This window comes from Microplitis mediator, chromosome 11, assembly GCF_029852145.1.
Source record: "Microplitis mediator isolate UGA2020A chromosome 11, iyMicMedi2.1, whole genome shotgun sequence".
NCBI lineage: Eukaryota > Metazoa > Arthropoda > Insecta > Hymenoptera > Braconidae > Microplitis > Microplitis mediator.
The window spans coordinates 20,007,393-20,030,792 of record NC_079979.1 but is presented as its reverse complement, the minus strand read 5'-3'; the positions used below and the strand labels follow the sequence as shown (position 1 = coordinate 20,030,792).

The 23,400-nt window shown below is 30.2% G+C and overlaps 5 protein-coding genes across 8 annotated transcripts; 1 reads left to right on the top strand and 4 right to left on the bottom strand.

Moving 5' to 3' along the window:
- Positions 1-3: 3 nt before the first annotated feature.
- On the bottom strand, positions 4-2,971 carry LOC130677810 (uncharacterized). The gene is made up of 4 exons (XM_057484683.1): positions 2,681-2,971; positions 2,211-2,408; positions 1,167-1,302; positions 4-953 (listed from the first exon to the last, which is right to left on the bottom strand). Exons 2-4 carry the CDS (start codon positions 2,380-2,382, stop codon positions 146-148), a joined length of 1,116 nt encoding a protein of 371 aa, XP_057340666.1. The 5' UTR covers positions 2,383-2,408; positions 2,681-2,971; the 3' UTR covers positions 4-145.
- A 2,814-nt stretch (positions 2,972-5,785) lies between these two features.
- On the bottom strand, positions 5,786-13,115 carry LOC130677312 (beta-TrCP). Of its 3 annotated transcripts, none has more exons than XM_057484021.1 (10): positions 12,963-13,115; positions 12,530-12,891; positions 10,373-10,616; positions 10,111-10,297; positions 9,580-10,036; positions 8,210-8,583; positions 8,051-8,129; positions 7,774-7,975; positions 7,553-7,602; positions 5,786-5,860 (listed from the first exon to the last, which is right to left on the bottom strand). In XM_057484021.1, the coding sequence occupies exons 2-9, from the start codon at positions 12,581-12,583 to the stop codon at positions 7,592-7,594; spliced, it is 1,608 nt and encodes a 535-aa protein (XP_057340004.1). In that variant the 5' UTR covers positions 12,584-12,891; positions 12,963-13,115; the 3' UTR covers positions 5,786-5,860; positions 7,553-7,591. The 3 variants fall into 3 exon arrangements, with proteins under 3 accessions (XP_057340004.1, XP_057340005.1, XP_057340006.1); XM_057484022.1 differs by having other exon boundaries at positions 12,530-12,622; positions 12,719-13,114; XM_057484023.1 differs by lacking the exons at positions 12,530-12,891; positions 12,963-13,115 and adding an exon at positions 10,696-10,829.
- Positions 13,116-14,136: 1,021 nt separating this feature from the next.
- Positions 14,137-16,353, bottom strand: LOC130677134 (phospholipid phosphatase 5). The gene is made up of 6 exons (XM_057483763.1): positions 16,094-16,353; positions 15,889-15,994; positions 15,670-15,817; positions 14,861-14,989; positions 14,613-14,783; positions 14,137-14,529 (listed from the first exon to the last, which is right to left on the bottom strand). The coding sequence occupies exons 1-6, from the start codon at positions 16,174-16,176 to the stop codon at positions 14,360-14,362; spliced, it is 807 nt and encodes a 268-aa protein (XP_057339746.1). The 5' UTR covers positions 16,177-16,353; the 3' UTR covers positions 14,137-14,359.
- A 107-nt stretch (positions 16,354-16,460) lies between these two features.
- LOC130677132 (KAT8 regulatory NSL complex subunit 3) lies at positions 16,461-20,875 on the top strand. 2 transcript variants are annotated; one of them, XM_057483760.1, is made up of 7 exons: positions 16,461-16,646; positions 16,711-16,996; positions 17,060-18,408; positions 18,480-18,589; positions 18,663-19,017; positions 19,094-19,261; positions 19,706-20,875. In XM_057483760.1, the coding sequence occupies exons 2-7, from the start codon at positions 16,743-16,745 to the stop codon at positions 20,620-20,622; spliced, it is 3,153 nt and encodes a 1,050-aa protein (XP_057339743.1). In that variant the 5' UTR covers positions 16,461-16,646; positions 16,711-16,742; the 3' UTR covers positions 20,623-20,875. The 2 variants fall into 2 exon arrangements, with proteins under 2 accessions (XP_057339743.1, XP_057339744.1); XM_057483761.1 differs by having other exon boundaries at positions 16,461-16,651.
- On the bottom strand, positions 19,830-22,395 carry LOC130677133 (crossover junction endonuclease EME1). Its single transcript, XM_057483762.1, has 3 exons — positions 21,197-22,395; positions 21,079-21,132; positions 19,830-21,019 (listed from the first exon to the last, which is right to left on the bottom strand). Exons 1-3 carry the CDS (start codon positions 22,283-22,285, stop codon positions 20,900-20,902), a joined length of 1,263 nt encoding a protein of 420 aa, XP_057339745.1. The 5' UTR covers positions 22,286-22,395; the 3' UTR covers positions 19,830-20,899.
- Positions 22,396-23,400: the final 1,005 nt, after the last annotated feature.

The window sequence follows — 23,400 nt, the reverse complement described above, 5'->3', positions numbered from 1 at the left end:
CACTATATATATATTTTATTTTATTTTCAAAAATAATATTTCACGACACAGGTAATTTCTACTTTAATTTTACGTAAAACTAAAGCAAAAAAAATAATTAATTAATTAATCATTTAAAATTACAATGAAAACTTATCCGTTAATTTTATTTATTTTCGTGATTATCGATCATACTACATGGAATTAATACTAATTTTGGAATCATACCTGGAGGTGTAATAAATTGTTGAGTGTTTGCGGATAATTTTTTTTTAGGATACCTCAGTTCTGCCTCAGTTACTATTTTACAAACCGCCATTTTTACTTCTGCTTGTGCTTTTGGCGGCAATGACTTAACTGTTTGCGCCATACTATTAAAAAATAATTCCATACTTGATGATTCCACTGGCTGTAATTTAACTGGGGATTGTTCAGTTTTATTTTCATCGTCGTCTTGTTTTTTTTCATTTACTATTTTAGGCGAGCTCTGGGTTGACGCGTTTGTTATAATTATGGGATTGACATTGACGTTGTTATTTCGCGGTAATTTTAATTGTTCTATTTTAAAATTAGGACTTAGTATTCCGTAATTGTTGGTAAGCTCGACTGACTCTCGGTTGTCTTCAGTGTCATCGTTATATTTCATTCTCTTGGGACGAATTTTACGATACTTTGACTGAATTTGCGTGTAAATATCAACGCCTTCGCTGATATTTTGATTTTCATAACTGCCAATTATTTCAGCAGTTAAATGCTGGCCGTTGTCTATTATTTCGATGGAAGTGTCGTCAGGTAGAATAGTTATTGGGTCAGCACTCGTTTCTTCTAGTACTTCTAAATACTCACTGTAATCTTCATCATTGCGGTCTTCCAATTGCTCTAGAAGACTTTCCGTACTGATTCCGCCGCGATTTATTTCTTCTATGTACTCGTCGCTTAATTCTACGCACTGTGGTACATAATCTGGCTCATATCTAGTATAAAATAATAATTAAATATATAAAATATCAATAATTTATACAGTCGCCCTATTTTTTAACCCAGAATTCAAATTTCGCGGGCTGAATTTAAATTATTTTTTAAAATCAAATACTCGGTTTTTTGGAGATGAATTTAAAATACAATGAAAATTGGCGCCGAAAGTTAGTGGGTTTTGAAAGTGGGCACTTGTATGTCTTGGTACTTACGGAAATTTTAAAAAACTCAAATGATCTTCGAAAATCCATTTTTTTCTTCTGGCGCCTTTTTCAGCTTTATTTTTAAATTTTAATATACGACAGTAAGTATCGCGTAAATTTTTCCATCTGAGTCTAACCCAAGACGCTGAAATAATTATTTTATAATTAGTAAATAATTTATTAAGGAATTTAATATCAATTGAAAAAAAATTTTATGATCCTGAAGTTAGTAGACAATTAAAAATTCCTGGATTATTTTTCACTAGATCGATTGCAAAAAAATATGAAAATATGCACTTGTAAAAAATTAAAAGAGCTATAGGTGCAATTTTTCAAATATATATTGATTTTTTTTTATCATTTATTTTTTTAAAAAAAATCAAAAAATTATTGAGTGTAACAGATATGAGACAAATTTTAAATTAAAAATAAACGAATTAAACAATTAAAAAAATAAGAATAAAAAAAATGCACATACTGATTTTTAAATTCTATAGATGCGTATTTTTTTATTTTATTCGATTAACATTTAATTGACTTCCCAAGTAGCAGACTTGCCTTTTTGACATCTATAAGATATCAGTTTTTAGGCAACTTTTTGACATCGATAAAGCACCAATATGTTGACAAAACGATCAGAAATTTATGTCACCGAAAATCTGTATACTTAAGACTTACCACAAGTGACGACAAAAAGTAAATTACAAATAGTGGTAAAGTAAGTCATCTCAATGTCTTTTTAATTAGCATGAGACAGGAAAAACAAGACAAATTTTCTCTGTCTTCGGAACCGATATTTGCATGTCGTATTTATACCAAAAAAGGTGATTGAGACAAAAAAAATTTGTCTTATCCTTTTAAAAGACATCTTAAAGTTGACTCTGTGCTACTTGGGTTGTTTCAAAATTTTTAAAGTTGACAACTGTCTGCTTAATTCACACTCATAAAAATTATTAGATGCCTGCTAACTTCAGTATCTTAAAATTTTTTAAATTCACTAGATTTTTAAAAATCTTCATCTCGATATTCAAAAATAAAATAAAAAATAATTACCATCTAATCCTAGTTCATCAGAAATTCTTTTCCATACTTTTTGACGAAACTCTTGTAATTTAATAGCAGTCCCTTTTACATCAGAAATATAAAGTACAGGATGTTGTTTAATAGCTTCAATAATTTTTAATGATATTTTGTGAGCATCAGGAGGCATTGTTGGCATCATCATTTGTCAGTAGTAAAATAAATTTAAATCTGAAAAAATAATAAATCTTAAATAGAAAATTCATATCTAAAAAAAACGTCTTCTTCATTTAATTTTATTTTGTTTTTAATAATAGGTCATTTGCTGATGGCTGGTTGCCAGACCGAATGACCTTTTATAGGAATAATTTTATAATTTATTCAACAGCACGATCTCCATTTTATTTATATTTTATTTGGTTGTAAAAAAATAGTGTTATTGTTTAATTATTGACAATCGCCAACGTATTTTCATTTGTAAACTGTGAGTATGAAGTACATACCTAAAATCTGCGAAAATCGCTTAGTCGAAAACTTTTGTAAAATAAAGGGTCCGTCAATGAAACGACACGCGACATGGTCGTCGTCTAAGCGACGCCATCGTAACCTAAAGCCTCAACCCAAAGGTTTACTGCCACCACAAACTACTTGTTTCGAATCAATTCAAATTTTGAATAAAATTTGACACAAGTTACAATAATAATTATTTAAAAGAAAAAAAAAAATATTTAAATAATATGGAGTAATGTTTAATGAACTGAGTAATTGATGTAATTAAAGATAAAATAACGAGTGAAATGAGAATATGAGAAATAGAGACATCTATTTATGATAAAATTTAAAAAAAACTTATCATTTATCGACTGAGTCATTTATTTTTTTGTTTAAAAATTTGAATTTTGTTCAAAAAAATGCGCGCTCGAGATACGATCCAGAAGTTAGCAGCCAATTAAAAATTTTTGGATTTTTTTTAGGACAATTAAATTTGAAGAAAAAAAATCTAAAAATATGCACTTGTAGAAAATTTCAAAGACTACAAGTGCAATTTTTTAAAATATTTTTTTTTTATAATTTACCGTCTAAAAAAAAGTCCAAAAATTGTTAGACATCGGGTAACTTCAGTATCATGCTCGAGATGAGTGTGAATGTAGCAGACTGATAAATTTAAAATTATTAACGAATGGAGTAAATAATTAATATAAAATTTTTAAAAAATGCGCGTTTAAAAAAATTTTAAATTAACAAGTGCATTTTTTAAAAATTATTTATAATTTTAAATTTGTCTGTCTGCTATATTCACTTGTCGTTCGAGATGGAAACTGAGTGGACTAAATTTGAAATTTAAAAATCTCCAGCTCGTTTGCTTACAAAAAATTTAAATTTAATTTAAAAATTTTTAGCTAAAAATATGAGGGTAAATATGATCCGGAAGTTAGCCGACGTCTAATAATTTTTGAATTTTTTTTTTTAAATAGTAAATCATAAAAAAAAAATATTTGAAAAAATTGCACCTGTAATGTTTTAAATTTCTACATGTGGATATTTTTATTTTTTTTTATTGTTGTAATTCATTTGGTGAAAAAAAAATCCAAAAATTTTTAATTGTCTGTAAACTTTTGGATCATGGGTAAATGTAGCAGACATAAGACAATTTTTGAATTACATATAAAAAAATTAAACAATTAAATGGATAAAAAAAATGCATGTACCGATTTCAGAATTTTCTAAAAGCCCATTTTAAAATTTTGTTTTTTTATTTTAAAATTTAAAAAATTTTCAGATGTCCGCCAACTTTATGATCCTGAAGTCAACAGACAATTGATAATTTTAGGATTTTTTTTTACAACAAATTTATGAAGAAAAAAAAAACTAAAAAAATGCACATGTAGAGAATTCAAAAAACTATATGTGCCATTTTTTAAAATATTTTTTTTTTATTATTTATATTTTAAAAAAAAATCTAAAAATTATTTGACGTCGGCTAACTTCAGTATCATGCCAACTTTACTGTCATGCTAAAAATAATAATTCCTGGTTCCTGTAATGTAATCAATAAAAATTTGAATTTCAATGAATTTATTCAAAGCGTAATTAAAAAAAAACATTAGCCAGCTGGTAGAGTGTAATTGCGAAATGTTTTTTTGCTAATAAATTAATAAAAAGAGATAATAATGTAAATTTTTTACTATTATTATATTTCAAAGAGTACACATTAATTTTAACTTAATACTAATTATTTTAAATTTGTTTATTTAACTTTTTATTACGATTATTCGTTTATTTCCGTTGTATAATAAATAAAGGCAGTAGTTTATAAATTTTAGCCGGATTAAAATTGCACAATTTTTTATACTTTTTTTTTTTATATTAATTATAACCACAATTGAAATCTAAATTCGTTTTATGAATCATGAAAGAAAAAATATTAAATTTCTGTATAAGTTACCCTCGATTTAATGACATGACAGTACTAAAAATAATAATAATTAAAATAGTTATAATTTTCCGTGAACAGTAGATCGGTACCACTTGTCATGGTTAACAAAATGTTTTATTTTAATTTTAAATAATTTAATTATTATATTTGTACAGCTGTAAATGGTAATTTTGTTGCATGCATTTACAGTAATTACAAAAATTTATTTTAAATCTTAGTTGTAAAAAATCAAAGTAACTATTTTTAATTGTCACACGCTGTACAAATATATTGCGAATTTATATATATATTTATATGTTTTATTATTATTATTTTCTTTATATTTATAGGGATACTAAATTATTAAATTAATAATTAAAAAAAGTATGTAAGATATCAGCGGAACTTGGATGTTACATGCGAATAATTTTAATACAGCATTTAAATGCCAGTAAATAAACATGAAAAAAAAGAAAAAAAAAACAAATTTGACATCTGAACAATCATACATCCATTCATAATTGAAATTTCATTTACATAGAATAAGTACTCCGAACACCCGACGACATTTAACATTTTTTTTTTCACGCTATAAATTAATTACATAAAAAATCTGCAATTTACTATAATACATTAATAATTAAGTGTAATTTAATATTATTATTATTATTATTATTGTTATTATTATTTATCCAACCTTTGTTTTAAAAACCTTTTTATTTTTCTTGTTATTAAATTGCCCATTTATTTTATCGTTTATTAAATATCAAGTCTTTTTGCTGCTGTTAATTTAAATTACGATGATGATAACATTGTTGTCATGAGTAGAAAATGGCCTATTTCTATAAATAATTGCGTACAAGATGACAATGACGCTGAGACAACAATATTTACATCCATAGGATGTACTAACTCATTATTGTTTACTTTATTTTAAGTTTTATTTAAATAATTATTACTAAATATTGTGCGTTAATCACGCGCTGCTAACTTTAATAGTTTTAGTCATTCATTATTTTATTTATTTATTTATTTATAATTTTATTGAAAAAACCTATTTTATTAATCCGTTAAATAGTCCTTGTAATAAATTCTCACGTGTATTTAAAAAGCTCTGTTATTTATGGTTTTAATTGTGAATTATTGTTCTTATTGAGATAACTTTGTTTCTTGGGCACCTTTTTATATTTATTTTTCCATTTTTTTTATATATTAACTTTCACAAATCCGAACGCGAACACATTGAATTCACTTTTTAACCACATATCTAAAAATAAATAAATACATGTTTTTAAAAAACCAAATTTCAATAGTAGATCACGCGGCAAGGGATAAAAAGACGTTTTCAGACGAGGGTGAAATTGACTGCCCCTGACATTGTCCGAGGTCTGAAGTCGTGTTTTATCCCGTGCCATGACTATATTTTTCATATTATCTGCATTGATACTGAGTTTTGATATCTGGAGCCAGTGAGAACTTCGAAATAGGAGACATTCTCGAAAGTTGGTGCAAATTTAGTTGAAAGTCTATGATGTTACCTACAAACCTCCAAAATAAAAAAGTCATCACTAGGGACAAGATTTTTGCCTTAATTTCGAATGAATGATTAGAATGTTTGGTATTACGGCGAAAATATTGGTCTTTTAAAAAAAGTTATAGAACAAAACTTGTAAGAAATTTAATTTTCTTAAAAAAATGTCTCTTATGATTTTTTTATACGACCAATATTTTCACCGTAATTCCAAAATTAAGATTCATAATGAATGATTCAAATTTTTGATAATTATGAAAATTATAATTTTGAAATTACGGCTTTCGTATTAGCTCTATAAAAAAATTATAAGAGATATTTTTTTTATAAAATTAAATTTTGAACAACTTTTGTTTAAAAAATTTTTTAGTGCGAACAATATTTCCGCCATTATACCAAAAATTTGACAACATCAATTATTAATTGTTATTTTTGAATCAAAGCAAAAATCCCGACTCTAGTCATCACCCGTGGGGTTGTACGGTATGAGTGCAGCAGCTATAGGTACACATTTTTTTTACTTCAGTGGCGTATCCTCATAAAAATCCAGTATTTTTAAGCTTCGAAATCTCAAAAATCTAGTACGTGTTATTTTTTTTGGTAACTGGTCCAGTACCTGGTCAGAGAACTAGTACACGGAGAGAAAAATATCGCCAGATTAAGTATACGTATCGCTATTCTGGCTATACGCTGTATAGTCATCTTACTTAACGATACGCCGTATAGCCAATTCAGCTATACAGAGTATTCTCACAGTGGATCATCAAAATGACGATCCGTATCCTTATTTTAGGCATTTTATGAATCGCTGACATGACTATTGCGCAAACTCTGTACTTAGGCATCCGGCAACCGAGAACGACGATACGTATAGCCAATTTAGCTATACGGATCCTCACGCTAGCGATACAGATACCTATATCAACGAAACTACATATAGTTACAAAGGCTATTCGTCGTATTGTTAAATTAAATAAACGAATACTTAACCTAACCCAAATACGTATCTTTATTTTAACGATACTATAGATTATTAAATTAATATGAGAGTATTCCTAAATTAGGTATACGGATCGTTATTCTGACGATACGTCGTTTGAGGATACATTGGATAGTCATTCTGGCGATATTTTTCTCTCCGTGTACCCGATCATTCATATATTTACTAAATATAGATATACAAATTCATGGAGTGTTCGAGTACTAATTCCCTGATCGGGTACTAAGTCTTTCAGCTTAGATACAAAAATATTTTTTATACTTTTTAATGTGAATTTTTTTCCTCTACAAATTTGGTTTGAATTTCTCATCAACACCTGGGGTGATGGCTTTTTTTGGGGGTGTCTGTGGGTGACATCATAAACTCACAGTTTCAATGCAGGTGATATGAAAAACTTTTTTTACCAACAATTTAATAAGTAAACTTACAATTGTATCACAATAATGGATTAGATCGGTTTTTGTACGTCACTCGAACGCTAAAAAAAAAAAATTAATAAATTAAGTAATCATGTAAATGACATTTCCGGCAACAGATCTAATTATCGGGTACCAATTATTGTAAATAAATTTGTTGCAGTGACAATAATTAGAACTTTAGTCGTACATTTTTAAAAATTTATCATTAAATATAAACGAAGTATACATACGAGAAGGAGATCTAGTATCAGACTGATTATTTGTAGCGGTTGGAGTAACTATTGCTGAAGCACCTGCACTTGCACTTGTATTACCAGCAGCATCTGAGCCATTACAGTTAAGGAAATCCCATATCAGTATCGTGTCGTCATGTGACGACGACACTATTTGAAATTCATCAAACTGTAAACGGAATACTCTTCCTGTATGCTCCTGTTAAAAGTAATTTAATAATTATATTTCACTGCATAATTATGTCATTAATAAATATATATTTTAAAATCTTACCACTAATGTACGTAGACAAAGTGTACTAGCAACAGCACGTGGGTCAAGAGCAGCAACGAGATCCCATACTTTAATTTTTCTATAATAAAATAATGAAGATAAATAAAAAAATATCGATCATGATACAGATCGGGTATTAAATATTAATTGAAATATTACCCGTCATAAGCTCCGCTGACAATGTGCTTTCTGTCAAATCTAATACACCGTACTAACTCTTCATGTCCTTCAAGTACACGCAAACATGCTCCGCACTCAACGTCCCACAATCTGATAGTGTTATCGCTGCTACCACTAACCACTAAACGATCTCTATATTGCAAACACGCAATTCCACGTTTATGACCATTCAACGTTCGCACAAATTCACAACTCGACGTATTCCATACTTTAATTGTCCTATCACCACTCGCAGACACTATATATTTTTCATCAAAATCAACAACATTTACGGCAGCACGATGACCAACAAGAACCCTGCGTAATGCTATTTCTGTTTGTGATGTCATGTCCCAAACGGCTATTGATCGGTCCTAATTTTAAACAAACAATCATCTTTATTATCTTGTTTATCATTTATAAAATAAGACTCTAAACCCCATCAGTACCAATAGTCGCTCACTTCAACTGATTAATTTATTATAAATTTAAATTATTTACATTTTTTACTTTAAGCGGATTCTCAGGCAGTGTCTCTACTTTTTAAAAATATGCAATGACTCAACTATCATGCGTATCGAAATTTTATCAATTAAGGCCATTCTTAGACAGTGCCCCCCACTTTTTAAAAATTTTCAATGACTTTCAACTGTCATAAGCGTATCCAATTTTTATCAATTAATTAAAAAAAAATTAAAGCATTAATTGAAAAAAGAACAACGTAGTCGTAATTTCGCCGATGTATAGATTAAAAAAAAAATTATTTACACTTGATATCAATTAGGAGTTAAGCAAAATTCGTTAAATAAATTTCAGTAAAATCGTCATGTCAATTTTATAATTCGAATTTTTAAACTTTGTTGGCTAAAATTTATTCAACAAATTTCGTTTAACTCCCAATTTATATCAATTGTAAGTAATTTTTTTTAAATTCTATATCTCAACAAAATCACGACTACGTTGTCCTTTTTTCAATTAACGTTTTAATTTTTTTTTAATTAAGTAATAAAATTTTAATACGGTTATGACAGTTGAAAGTTATTGCATATTTTTAAAAAGTGGGGGGCACTGTCTGAGAATGCCCTTAAAAAAAATGATATCATAAAACAAATTAATATTTTTTATAAATTCTCCAAATAAATAAACTTATCATAGTTCAATTGATATTGTCTTTGAGCGAGTGCAGAGCCGAGTAATGGCACATGACAACTTTTAGTGAGCGACTATGGGAACACTCGAGCTTATTTAAAAAATTAATTATCAAGATTATTCTTAAATTTATATTGAGTGGTTGAATTTCACTCGAATGAAAAGCGAGAGGGTAATGGGTCTTTTGCCTCAACTAAATTATGAATAAATGAGCAGCTTACCTTTGAGCAGGTAACCATCATGCCATTATTAAATCTTAAATGCAGTACAGCCTCACAGTGATGGATCAGAGTATTAACCATTTCCCCAGTATTCGCGTCCCAGACTCTGACAGTGCTGTCGGAAGAACCAGATATAATAGCTTTGTCGTCGTACTGTAAACACAAGACCGATCCTGTGTGTCCAGTTAACACTTTAATACACTGCAAGTTATTTCTGTCCCATATCTTGATGGTGTTATCGCGAAGACCCGATACGATTTTCTGGTCGTCGTATTGTAAACAGTAGACGCCTTTAGAATTTTCACTCCGACAGTTTATTTTTTGTAGTTTGTGTCTTCCCATTCTCCAGTTGTTGTCAATACTCTCGATGTCCTTAACTATGTTAGGAAACAAGTTACGATAAAATGCATGGTCTCGATAACTTTCGCCCGGTCGTGGTTTGAATAAGTGTTGGATCCTGTGGTAATTCAAATTTAAATTTAAATTCAAATTTAAATATTAGCCCTTTAGTTTGTAAAATAAAATACTTACCAGCCTCGTCTCTCAGCTAATCCGCGCCAAACAGAATCAGTTCGTACTTTGCGCTCAATTAATTTTTTCCACAGCATTCCTTCACTTATTACTCGATACCATTCTTTACACACAAGCTCTGCGGCATACAATGAATCAGCATCCAAATATGACAAAATACTTTCAGCCACATGATCTAGACCTTTTTCTGTAGATAAAAAAAATAATGTCAATATTTATAAACTTTGTTTATTTAAAATAAATAAATAAATGGAAAACTTACTGGGTAAAAGTGAAATGAAATCTCTCTGCAGCATCGGTTTTAGGAAAGTGTTAATATGACCATGCTGATAATGACACATTCGTGCCAATAATTGTTCAACGAAATGAACTTGCTCTGGTTCACTCCATCGTTCAAAATATTTCATACACATTTCCCTCTCTTGTGTATACTGACTCGTCAGACTCATCGTCTGTGACGAAGGCTCTTTCTTTCGACTTGGATCGTACAATATCGTCATCGGATACTGAAATCAAAAATAATATTATTCATCATCATCATCATCATCATCATCATCTTTATTTTTTTATAAATAATACGCTTACAAATAAACGCTAATTAACATATTTTCGATAATAATAAAATTGTTTTGTTAAATAAAAGTTGTCACGACAGACAAATAGCCATCACTCAGATCGAGACACCGACCACCGTGACAAGATTAAGTCGCTATTGGAGGATACAACAATGAGTAGTGTAGCGTACAGAGAGAGAGTCGGTAATACCTACGACACCAAGTCGCGGTTCTTGACCTCATGAAGCAACTTCTCAGCTCTTTCTTGCACATATATATACATACATACATATATTTCTTATACATTTAATACTGCAGACGTTAAGACATTTGTAGTACTTACTGTACCATTTATTATTGACCTACTCAACTCTCCGATAAACCCAACTCTCATTACCTGTTCCCTGGTCCCAGTCTCAGACCCTGTAGATTTTATTTAAAAATAATAATAACATGGAAAGTATGAGGTGTAAACAAAGCATGGCATAGAATTGTCAGTTTTGATATTTGCCCTACTTCGAACCACCGTCGAGCGTGACTTTGAGCCGATCGGGAGGGGCTGAGTGGAGATACAACATAACAGTCAAGCTCTGGTCGTTTACTTGTAGCTCTTTAACCAGTATTGGAAAAGTCTGAGGGAATTAAATTAAATGTAACTATATATATATGTATATATGTATATATAAACTAAACGTATGGGCAGGCGCGCTTTGATAGAGGGACACTCTGCTAAAAGCATTGATTATTATGGAGGAAAAGCAGCCGCTATCAGGCTTGTGAATTGTTATAAGAACATACGGTTCAATAATTTCGATTCACTCATTCACGCAAACTCAAAACTTTATATTATTATATATTTTTTATACAATACTTATTTATTTTAGTAAACAAATAAATAAATAACGGAGTTTTTTTATGATACTGGACTCAGCCGACGTCTTATAACTTTTAGATTTTCTTACAAACGTCAAATTACAAAAAAAAATATTTAAGAAAATTCCACCTTTAGTTTTTTTAATTTTCTACGTGTACACTTTTTTAGTTTTTCTTTTTTTTGTAATTTAGCTGTTGGAAAAAAAATTTGAAAATTGTGACTTCAAGATCGTAGTTTTAAAATTTTTTAATTTTCATTTCACACAAAGTCTACATATATATTTATAACTGATATTTAAAGTAAAATACTTGGGGATAAATTTTTGTAAAAATTATAACGATATCTCGGATTAAAAAAACAAAATTGTTTAATTGCAAGTAATTAATTTCTGGGTCTTGACGCATTTGAATTTTTTAAAATTACCGCCGATTTAATTATCATAAAAATTGTGATAAATATTTAAATTAAATGGTTATTACGAAAAAAAAAGTATTTCGGCCTTTTCTTTTGCACAATCACATAAATTTATTCACTATGACGAAAATATAAATATGAATTTTAATGTCAACTAAAAATATTAAGTCATTATAAAATATACTAGATAAATAAAATATATGATTGAATGTATGTCGCAATACAAAATTAATGTCCAATAAAATCAATAAATATCTATATTATTATAAACATATTATTTATTTATGATAAATATTTATTATGCATAACCTCTACATAATTAATACAAATATTTACACATAAATATGTAATATATATAATAAAATCCCAGACAATAAAAAAAATTAATAAGAGACCGTTAAGAGAAAGGAAATGGATAAGATAGAGAAAGGAGACTGAAAAAAAGTAAAATAAAAGACGAATTAAATGTTGCTCGTAAAAATGATAATGAATTTTAAAGCCAAACCCATGCCAGCTTAATTACTAAATTCATTTAAAAAATATGTCTGTGCATAAATAAAAAACTGTATATATATACCTGATTATTTGTATTTGTTTCATCGAGGATTTTATCCGTCTCCATGTTGATCATTTTCCAACACGGGGTCTTTGCACCCTTGCCTCGGCGGCCTGTGCGCCCCAAAAATTATTTAAATAATAATAATAATAATAGTCAGTTAAACTTTTAAATTAAAAACTTGAGGAAAGTAAAACAAACAAACTTAACATAAAACTAAATAAATTAAAATAAAATTTAGTTGTTTCACTGGTGAGTGGATTTTGTTAAGACGATGAACGACGCTGAAGCATCGCCATGAACAGGAAGTCTCGATGTAGAAATTCACCACACAACAAGTTACTAAATAACTATGTTACCATTTGTCAGACTTTGACGAATATCTATAAGGATATTTGAATATTACTAAGGCTGTACAATTTTAACAAATAAATATATTATTATTTTAATTCACTTAGTCTATATATGTATGTGTATTTATATGTGTGTTTGTGTATATGTGAGTCAGCACACCAAGAGTTTTTATTGGTCATAACCGTCATAACTGACTAACTAACTAATCATTTCGAAAAACATTGATGCTTTCTGCGCTCTTCTCTTCTCTTCGCTTCTCTCAACTCTACTCTGTTCTCTCCTCTCTGTTTTCTTGTCATTCTTTACGTGTAATTGGAAAAAAGGTTAATAGATATTTTCTGTTAAATACCAGAGGGCCTAGAGGACGTTCGGTGCTTTAGACACTTGGCGGGATTATTTGAAAACCTCAAATGCCGGCGCGCTCGCTGGTTCCTTTGAAAACTTTCCCGGCTCTGAGTTTTTTTTTAAATTTGTCAGTAGAAAAATTGAGTGAAATTTTAAATTATTAATTTTTATCTGTAATTATAGTAGTCGACATTCGATATAAGATTTATTTTGTCTTGAAGTCAAGTTTTCTTAAATAAATAAAACGTGTAGACGTTAGTCCTCGAAATCATAGAAAATTTGAAATCCTGAAGTTAGCAGACAATTCAAAATTTTTGGATTTTTTTTTGAATAATTAAATTTGAAGAAAAAAAAAACTAAAAATATACGCATGTAGAAAATTTAAAAAACTACAGGTGCAATTTTTTCAAATATTTTTTTTCTTCTGGTTTATCGTCTAAAAAAAAATCCAAAAATTATTAGACGTCTGCTAACTTCAGCATCATAAATTTGAATTTTTTTCACGATCCTGAAGTTAGCAGACAGTTACAAATTTTCTGATTTTTTTTTTTTCAACAAATAAATTACAAAAAAAAAAAAATATACGCATGTAAAAAATTTAATAAACTATAGGTGCAATTTTTCAAAATATTTTTTTTTACAGTTAATCGTTTTTAAAAAAATTCAAAAATTGTCAGACGTCTGCTAACTTCAGTATCATTTTTTTCCCTGTCTTAAAAAAGTCATTTTAATTAAAAAATTGTTTAGATTAATTTACTTTTTGTCGTCACGTGTCGAGTCTCTTAAGTGAATATTTTTTCGGTGACATAAATTTTGGTGCCTTATCGGTAAAATAAAACCTCAAAACTGATATCAGACGTCATAAAGCCACGTGCGTTACTTGGGTACTAAAAGGCTGTCGATTACTTCTTAGTTTATATATTTTACATACAAAAATTTTATTTTAAATTTAATAAATAAATTATTACTTCTAATATACATTTAAATGCACTTAAACATAATATATTTTTTTTTAAATTCGATCAAGTAGACGATAGTGAAAGTAGCAGACTAAAAATTTAAAATGCATACGCGGGACTCGTTAAATTATTTGTCTGCATTTAAAAAAATTTTGTCTTCTACTTTCAGTATCATTTAAGTACTCAGTTAAATTTATATCCATTTTATTTGATCCTCACGCGGTGATTTAATACTTTTTATTTCCCCTTCTTGAATTATCACCGCGTAGGGTTTATGACACATGTGTGAATCCAGTGATGGATAATAATGACGATAACACATGTATGAAATAATAAATCCAATTGTCGATCCAACAACAACATCTGTGCACACAAAAAAATAATTATCACTTTTTAATTTTGATTTAATTTTATTCAGGTCAATAATTTCTTATCTGAGTCTATACCTTGCCAGTGATGATGATAATCACACGTGCGACTTAGAGCGATACATAATGCTAATCCTAGTGGGAATAAAAAACTGCACAGTTTCCAGGAATGACTTTTACCAGACAAACTGAACGTCTTGAGTTTGCCTGCTAAATAAAATGCGACAAATCCAAAACTCGTAAATGCAACTGCAATAAAATAAATTTAATTAAATTATTAAAATTATAAATTAATAATTAATTGGTTGTATAAATAAATTAATTACATGACGAATGACCACTAGGAAATGATTTTTTTCCGTCACGTATTTCATGCGAATCTCCTGTACAATTGAATTCTAAATTGGCAATACCGTCCGGGAAACATCTCCAAAAGTAATCTGGACGTGGTCTACCTTTAAATTTACACACAAAAAAAATTATTATTTAAAATTTTTATGTTAATTTAATTATTAGAGGCATGCGAATTCGTGTTTGAATCGAATTATTCCTCGATTTTCGAATTATCTGAAACTTTTTTAATTACTCGATTCAAATCGAGAAAATTTTGAATCAGTTTTTAAATATTCAATTTTTATTTGATATGTAGAGCTTAGATTTCAAATTGATTCCGCGCGTTTTTATCCCCCGACAAAATATCTCCGGACATAATATCCCCGACAAAATATCCTACCAGCAAAATTTCTCTACAACTAATTTGGGTGCTAGTTTTTCTGGAAAATTGTGAAAACTATATCGAAAGATATTTTGTCGGGGATATTATGTCCGGAGATATTCTGTCGGGGGATCTTTTGTCGGGGGATGAAAACGCGCATTACCTTCAAATAAACAAAAAATAATTTTTTTTATAGATTCGTGTCTGAGCTCTATTTACCTCCGACAAAAATTTGAATTATTGGAAAAAATATTAAAATTCTAAGTCAATCAACAGAAAATTCTTAAATAATTCGAGAATTTTCAACTAATTCAGAGAGTTTCGATTTGATACGAATAATTCTTAAGTTTTAACTATTCGCCCACTCCTACTAATTAAGAAAAAAATATATATATATAGATAATGAGAACTACAACTCACCTACAATTATTTTAATAACATTTGTCAATACTCCATTTAATCCAAGAGCTAGAGTTACTGCCAACAGTCCTTGAGCAAAATCAATTTTGTTTCTATTAATGAGGAATGATATTGAAATGACTACCATGGGAACGATGAACACTACTGGCTGAAAAATAAATATCCAAATATAACTCCTTATTATTAACATAAATATTCAAAGTAATTAAGTGAATTTACCCATAGAACAGTTACTGGCACATAGGAAACTGTTTTAGGATTTTTGTAAAGCCACAGCTCATCCTCATGAATCTTTCGATTGAATGGTTCTGTTTTTTCCAACGTCCTGTTAAATATTAAAACATATTCCTCAATTAATGGTAATTAAAAAAAATAAAAGATAAGTAAACATCACTCCAATAAATAAATAAATAAAATAACTCACACAATTAATAATGCCAGAAGTCCGCGTAAAAAAATGTCGAACCAAAAATTAATCGAACGATCGAGGTTCCTCATCGTAGTCATTATTCTTAAATTATAACTTTAATAAAAACGTTTACATTATTTTATACACGTGTACATTTCGCTTACGGCCATTTTCAATTATTCATAGCATATATATATATTTATATACATATATATCAGTAATGTATTGGTGCAGTATTCGATTGTTGATTGGATTTTTTTTGACATTTAGTTTATTTTTATGAATTAATTGATTTCAACTTCACCAGCAGAACTGTCACTTCCCGCCATCTGACAGTTAAATTTGAAATTTTATTTTCCTGCCCCACTACTACTAAAAAAAAAACCAAGCTAGCAATCAGCAGAGTGAGGGACGAGTGAAAAAATGCGGATCAGACGTAATTTGTAAAAATAAATTATACAGACCATTGGAGGTAAAAAATTTTGGTTAAATTTTATCAGGTGTGAGTAATTGTAAATATAGAAGCAGTAATTAAATGGATCGAGATGTTGAGTAATAAAACAAACTGGTGAGGTGATAAAAAAAAATTACGAAAAAAAAATGTGACGTGAATAATTAATTTTTATTTGCAGGATTCGTAATTTATGAGGAATTAAATTGGAGGATGTCATCCAGTGGACTGTTGGTGTCTCAGGGCGGACAGAATCTCCCTGCTCCTGTCCTGGGTGCTGATACTCCGGAGGAGAGTTCGAACAAATTGACGACGTTCTTACATAAATTGGCTGGGTATACAGATGAAGAAGTCAATGCGATTTTGAAGGAACATTGCTATGCTAGACCATGGAACTGGAGACCGGAGAATATTTATGTGAAGCCTACGAAGAAAATATTTTTTTCAAGGAAACCAGAGCTAATTCGGTAGGTTATTTTTAGTTATTTATTTATTTATCAGCGTGACGATGAAGTAACTGGGGATTTTAGGGACAAGTCAATCCAAGGTGATGTGATAGATGTAGTAAATGTTGATGCTCCAGAAGAATTGTCTCTGCCCTGTGATCTGACAAAAGCACGTCAGTGTACGGAGGAATTAGAAAAGTTGGCGAGCTTCGCTCGTCCGGATGACAGCAACGATGACTGGGAGGAGAAGATTGAAAAAACCTTCTGGTCGCCAGTGCAGAGGAGAATATTTTCACATATTTTTACGATCATTAATTCTGAACGTTTGAACAGACTAGCCAAGCTCGATGACCAACTGGAGCTGGTGTATCGTCGTACGTCGGTCGATTCCTCGGCTAAAAGATTTCGCGAAGTGATGGCTTCCATTGGCTGGGATCACAGAATAGTCCAGTGGTTACACGGTCTGTTTATGGACAATTTATCTCGGGATGGGCTTGTAATTTATTTTGACATTCTCCAAACACTGAGAGCTAAAATACCTCAGCTGGTAGATCGAATGATTGCGCCAGTGCCCAATGCCGTTGTCAAACCGGGATCAATACCACTGGAGTCACTCAACGCGGTTCTGAAACGCTCATGGGATCCACTGGCCATTTGTATGAATAATAATCGCCCGAAAAAATTACCTGGCAATCCAATTTTAATTGTCGTACCCTCGGGAATAAATAATGTCTCTCCACGTCAGCATAAATGGATCACGCAATTGGGAGCACTAGGAATGCTGGTGACAGTTCATTCACATTTAGGACTAGCAGCTAACAAAATGACCATGATGACGTGCCTTGAGCAGCTGGTCCAAGCAACTCGTGCTAAAGTTCAGGATATGAGGAGTGATTGTCCAGGAAGACCGATTATCCTAGTGGGTTTTAATTCTGGCGCTGCTTTGGCTTGTCAAGTCGCACTTCTGGAGCACGTCACCGCAGTTATATGTCTAGGCTTTCCTTTTGCGACAGTCGAAGGCAAACGAGGTCTACCAGAAGACACTCTGATGGACATCAGGTGTCCTATCATGTTCATAATCGGGCAAACTGCCACTCTGGTAAGACCAGATGACCTGGAAAATATAAGAGAAAAAATGCTCGTCGAAAGCACTCTCGTTGTTGTCGGCACTGCTGATGACAGTCTGAGAATATCGACCAGCAAAAAAATTACTGAAGGAATTACCCAGAGTATGGTAGATCGCTGCATCATGGATGAAATCGCTGATTTTATTGGCGGCATTCTTTTACAACCGCATCCTCTACCTCTACGTCCGGCTGGGCTGTTAAATCTTGATAAGAACAAAAGAGAAACACGCAAGCGTAAAATTTCAACCAGCAGTTCCGTTGACAGTGAGTCGAATTTCCCAAATGTACAGAAAAAACCTCGTCCAGGTGCGCATATACTTTTATTCAGCATCCAAATCATCTGATAAATTTATATTAATAATTAATTATTATTACAGTAAGCGGGACAAATAATGTCGCTCATAACTCAGTTCCAAGGCGTAAATCCAAGATGATGAATTCCCAAAAGGTAAATCCTGACCAATTGCTATCGAGACAAACAGTTCAGGTAAATTTTATTTTCTAAATTAAAAATTTGCTGCAATCATCAGTCAAATTTAAATAATTATTTATTATTGCAGCTGAATTCAAATCCATCGAATGGAATCACACTAAATATCGGATCGATGGCGAGTCTGAGTCCTGTTGGTCCAATAAGATTGCCCGCTGGACCGGCGAATCAACCAAACAATCCAGTAAAATCAAATTTTAATTCAAATTCAAAGACACCTCTTTCATTCAGCAAAGTACCAAAAATGATCCAACCAAACAACCAACAAAATTTAACGGGAAAATTAAAAACAATCGCGCCGACGAATAAACCATTGAGTAAAACTGTCCCTGGTAATTACAAGCCAATGGAAAAATCTGAGGCTAAACTCGTCACGGTGTTGACGTCAAATGGGAACCAAGTGCGCGTAGCAACACCAACTTCGGGTACTTTTTATTTTAATCAAAATTTATTTATTTAATTTGAAAATGTATTCATGTAATTTTGATTTTTTTTTTGAAGGCGTTATAAATAAATCGGGAACTGGAGGCACTCTGACGGCACTACTTCACAGTAGGAAAAATTCAAGCGACAATTTATCTGAAGGAAGAGTTACCAATACGTCGGTATCAATTAATTCCAGCGGATTCAATACGAGTACTGCGACAATCACATCGACAACTGCAAAAGGTAGAATATAAAGTACAAAATATAATTTATATTTATATTTATTTAATATTTTTTTATATTAATTAAAAAAAATGAATCTCAATTATTTAAATTTCCAAAAATTTAATTAAATAATAATTGTCAAAAAAATCAGTATTTTTTTATATACAATTAAAAATTAATAATTAAAAAATATTAAGTAGTGACAAAAAATTTTCTCTACTTCGTATACAAAAATATGTAAATTACACATTTGATAAATTAATATTTTTTTGTGTTTTTGAATAAATAATTTTTTTTTCGGTATTTTTGATTAATTTAATTTTTATCCTTTAATTATCCTGTCATATATAAATCCTGCGGATACTTTTCATTCAAATTATTTTCATTTAATTAATTAATTATTTAAGGCTCTAATAATTATTTTTAAAAAAATATATAAATATATGTAATAAATTTTTATAGCGATGGAGTGTGTGGGCCAAGGCGCAAATTTAAATATAAATAATTCACTCAGCATCACACGAGTCGATGACAGTACTGCAGCCAATAACAGTAATAACTCAATAACAATATTGCCCTGGTCGAGTAAAATTAAAAATTCATTTAAAAACGACAGCGATCTGCCCAAAATAACGCCCGTTGGTAACAAAAATCCATGGGAAAAAACGAACCATCAGCAGTCGACGTCATCATTAAATAAAAATCCACCATTAGAAATTGACGATGACGATCTAGGAAATATTTTAGACATACCAATAATATTTGCTAAAGACGACGATAATTTGAATGCCATTGAAAAATCGCCGATATCTTTACCTCTGACTACCAGCAGTGACACCGGACAGCAGAAAATAAACAAAATAAATCCAACAAAAGTCGTTTTGCTGAGTAATAAAGAAGGCAAAGTTTACCACCGTCCAACAAAAGCAACTCCGACAAATAAAACTGACCAGGAGCAAAGTCAGCAAGACAGTCTTGTAAATCGCGTCATCTTTCAACGACGGATGCAAAATTCGACGATGTCTTCAGTGAACTGGAACAACGCACCGCGTAATCAAACTTCAGCAACACAATCAGGAGCCAATCAGCCTCCAATGAAATATACTAAAATAATTCTATCAAAACGACAGAATCCCAGTACGTTGACGACGAATTATACTGACCAGGTTGTGCTGACGAAAAATACTCCACGCAAACGTCTTTCTTCCCAAACAATCGCTGGTGATAAAAACCAACCGGGATTCGCTGGAGCTTCAACGCCCGTTAAAATGATATCTGGATCAGAAGACAAATGTAGTAATGATGGTGATAATAATGATAATAATACTGTACAAACTGAAACTAGTGATTGTAAGCTGTTCGATGACTCAGACATTTAATGATTATAATTAACGGAGTAAATAATATTTTATTATGTAATAAAAAAATTTAATTGTTTTAAAATTTCATTTAATTTCAGTCTGTTGATTTTTTATTTCCTCCGCAGTATTATAAGATTTTTTTACTGTTATTTTTAATTATAATTAATTCGTATATTTACTCTCTAATTAGAGTTTGATGTAATTGACATTTTAATTGCCTGAGACTGTTATAAAAATTGATAATTATGTTAATAAATTATGTGGCTAAAGATATTTGTATTACCAATTAATTTGATCACTTGTCCATTTGCAGGGACTGGTCTCCGTTTCTCGAAGTGAATAGAGTGTAAAGTTTTTTACTGAGTTCGGGTCCCAGTTTCCTTGATGCTGCTGTTGAAGTTATTGATCTTTTAATCTGTAATTAAAATAATTATTGAAAAATTCACAGGGATTAAATTGTTTTGATATATTTACTGGAATGTCTTTCAGAAGATTTTCTCCGTCTTCGCGGGAACAATTTAAATAAGCCTGTAAATAAATAAATAAATAAATAAAATAATGGATATTTTAGTGAGTAATTAAAATTAATTACTTGAATTAATTGCTGAGGACTTGAATAAACAGAAGATATGGCATCGGCAACTGCTAGACTGGAGTTATTGAATATGCAGAGTTGTTTCAGCCAGAGTTTTTTCAAACCGTAGCCTTCTTTGTCAACTTGAATGGTATTTTTGTTATCGCCGGTGGCATAGAAATCTAGTTGGTCATTTAATTTTTTGTCCATCTCCAATTTGTATGGAATTTCAGCAATTGATTTAGTGAACTGATAAATTAATAAACTCATGTCTGCTGGCTCCTCAATGAGTCTGCTGTTACATTTAGCCAGTATTTGTATTTGAATTAAATTTGCGTCGAATAGATTTCTGGAGACTTTGGGAATGTCGTCAATGCACTCGTACATTTTATTTGTTGTCTTTTTCTTGCCCTTGCTCTCGTGGTACTCGAAATATTTTCCTGCCCCATAGATCACTAGCGTTAAATTCATTTCGCGAACTGAATTGTACAAACTGGTGACAGCTGACACGAATGATTTGTCATGGACCAGTTGGATAACTTTATCCCAGGTCCAGATGATCAATAAAAATTTTTCCTGTTGCTCGGTTGTTGATGTACTGACTTTATTGTCATGATCTATTGAGTACTCCTCTACTATTCGTCTCCAAGAAATACTATTGGGTGCAGGCGATGAAATTTTAGTGGAGTAATCAACAGAAGATGCGTCCAACATCGAAATAGTTTCATCATAAAAATTAAATTTACTTATATTATTATGGAAATCAACTTTTATAAATTTCATACATTCACCTGGTTCAATATTTTTAATCCGCTTTTTCTCTATTTTCAATTCTAATTTTTCTCTGGCCAATTCTTTACGTTCTCTAACCTTATCATCGCTGACACAACTTGCAGGTTTTTTTTTTCTAGCTCTTGGTTTTTTCACGGCCGTCTCACATGTTGATGATGGCAAATTATTTTTTTGAGTTTTACTTTTTAGTTGGTTCGAAGGTTTATTTTTGTTGTCGCAATAATTTTCGTCAGAAGATAAATTGTAATTATCAATATTTTTATAGTTTAATTTACCGAAGCCGGTGTACTCTTCGTCTATATCAGATAAATCCATTATTTAAAAATTCAAATTAATTAGTAATGACAATTTACGAAACAATAATACTAGACAATATTTATACACTTTTTAAAGTGTGCAATGCGATTAGACACTTTGTTCGCGCTTTGTAGACAATCGATATATTTCGAGATATAGCTGTTATCAATCGATACATTTGTAGTATAAAAACTTTAAGCGCGAAGTTTTTATTTGTTTGAAAATCCAAACAGGACTCAGTTTCTTTTGGTTTTCATTATTATAAATCATGTAGTAATTATGAGTGTGAATGTAGCAGACATCAGACAAATTTTGAATTTCAAATAAATAGAGTAAATAACTAACAAAATTCAATTTTTAAAAAATGCGCATTTAAAAAATTTAAAAATTGATAAGTGCATTTTTTACAAATATTATTTTTTAAATTATTTACTCCATGTATTTATATTTTTAAATTTGTCTGATGTCTGCTACATTCACACTCATTAGTAATTACAGTTTTTATTTTTTTTTTGCTAGTAGAGAACATTATAAGAGACGAAGGCGTTTATAATACAACGGTCTGTGATAATAACAAATTTACGAATCACTTTTAATATAAATTACAGTGACTATTTTTGGTCTAAATCGGACATCGTAAATTTTTATAAGGAAATTATAAGATACAACTACAAAAATAAGAAAAATTTTTCGTATATGTTCGTAAAAATATTATAATATTTTAGCTGAAATATTGCTATTTATTAAGAATTTAAATTCAATAATTTAAAAGTTTAATTATTTATTTATTTTTATTGAACAATCAAAACCCTAGCGAGAACGAGGTTTCAGGCAGAATTCGCCAAACGTACTGGGATAGTCACAACAGTTATTGTCTTGTTTGAATTTTTAAACAAATAAAAACTTCGCCTTTAAAGTTTTACTTATAATTTATTTGATAATTTTATTTCCAAAAATCGTTACAGAGAAATCTGGCTAGCGCAAGGATAGCCATGAAAAAGACATTGAAAAGTGGTTCCATAAATGGTTTGAACTAATTAATTTTTTTCGAGGTTCAAATTCTTTTAATTCAATATGATCGAATGATCGTAGACTTTCCTCGGCAATCCAAATCATGATATGAAAGTAAAGAA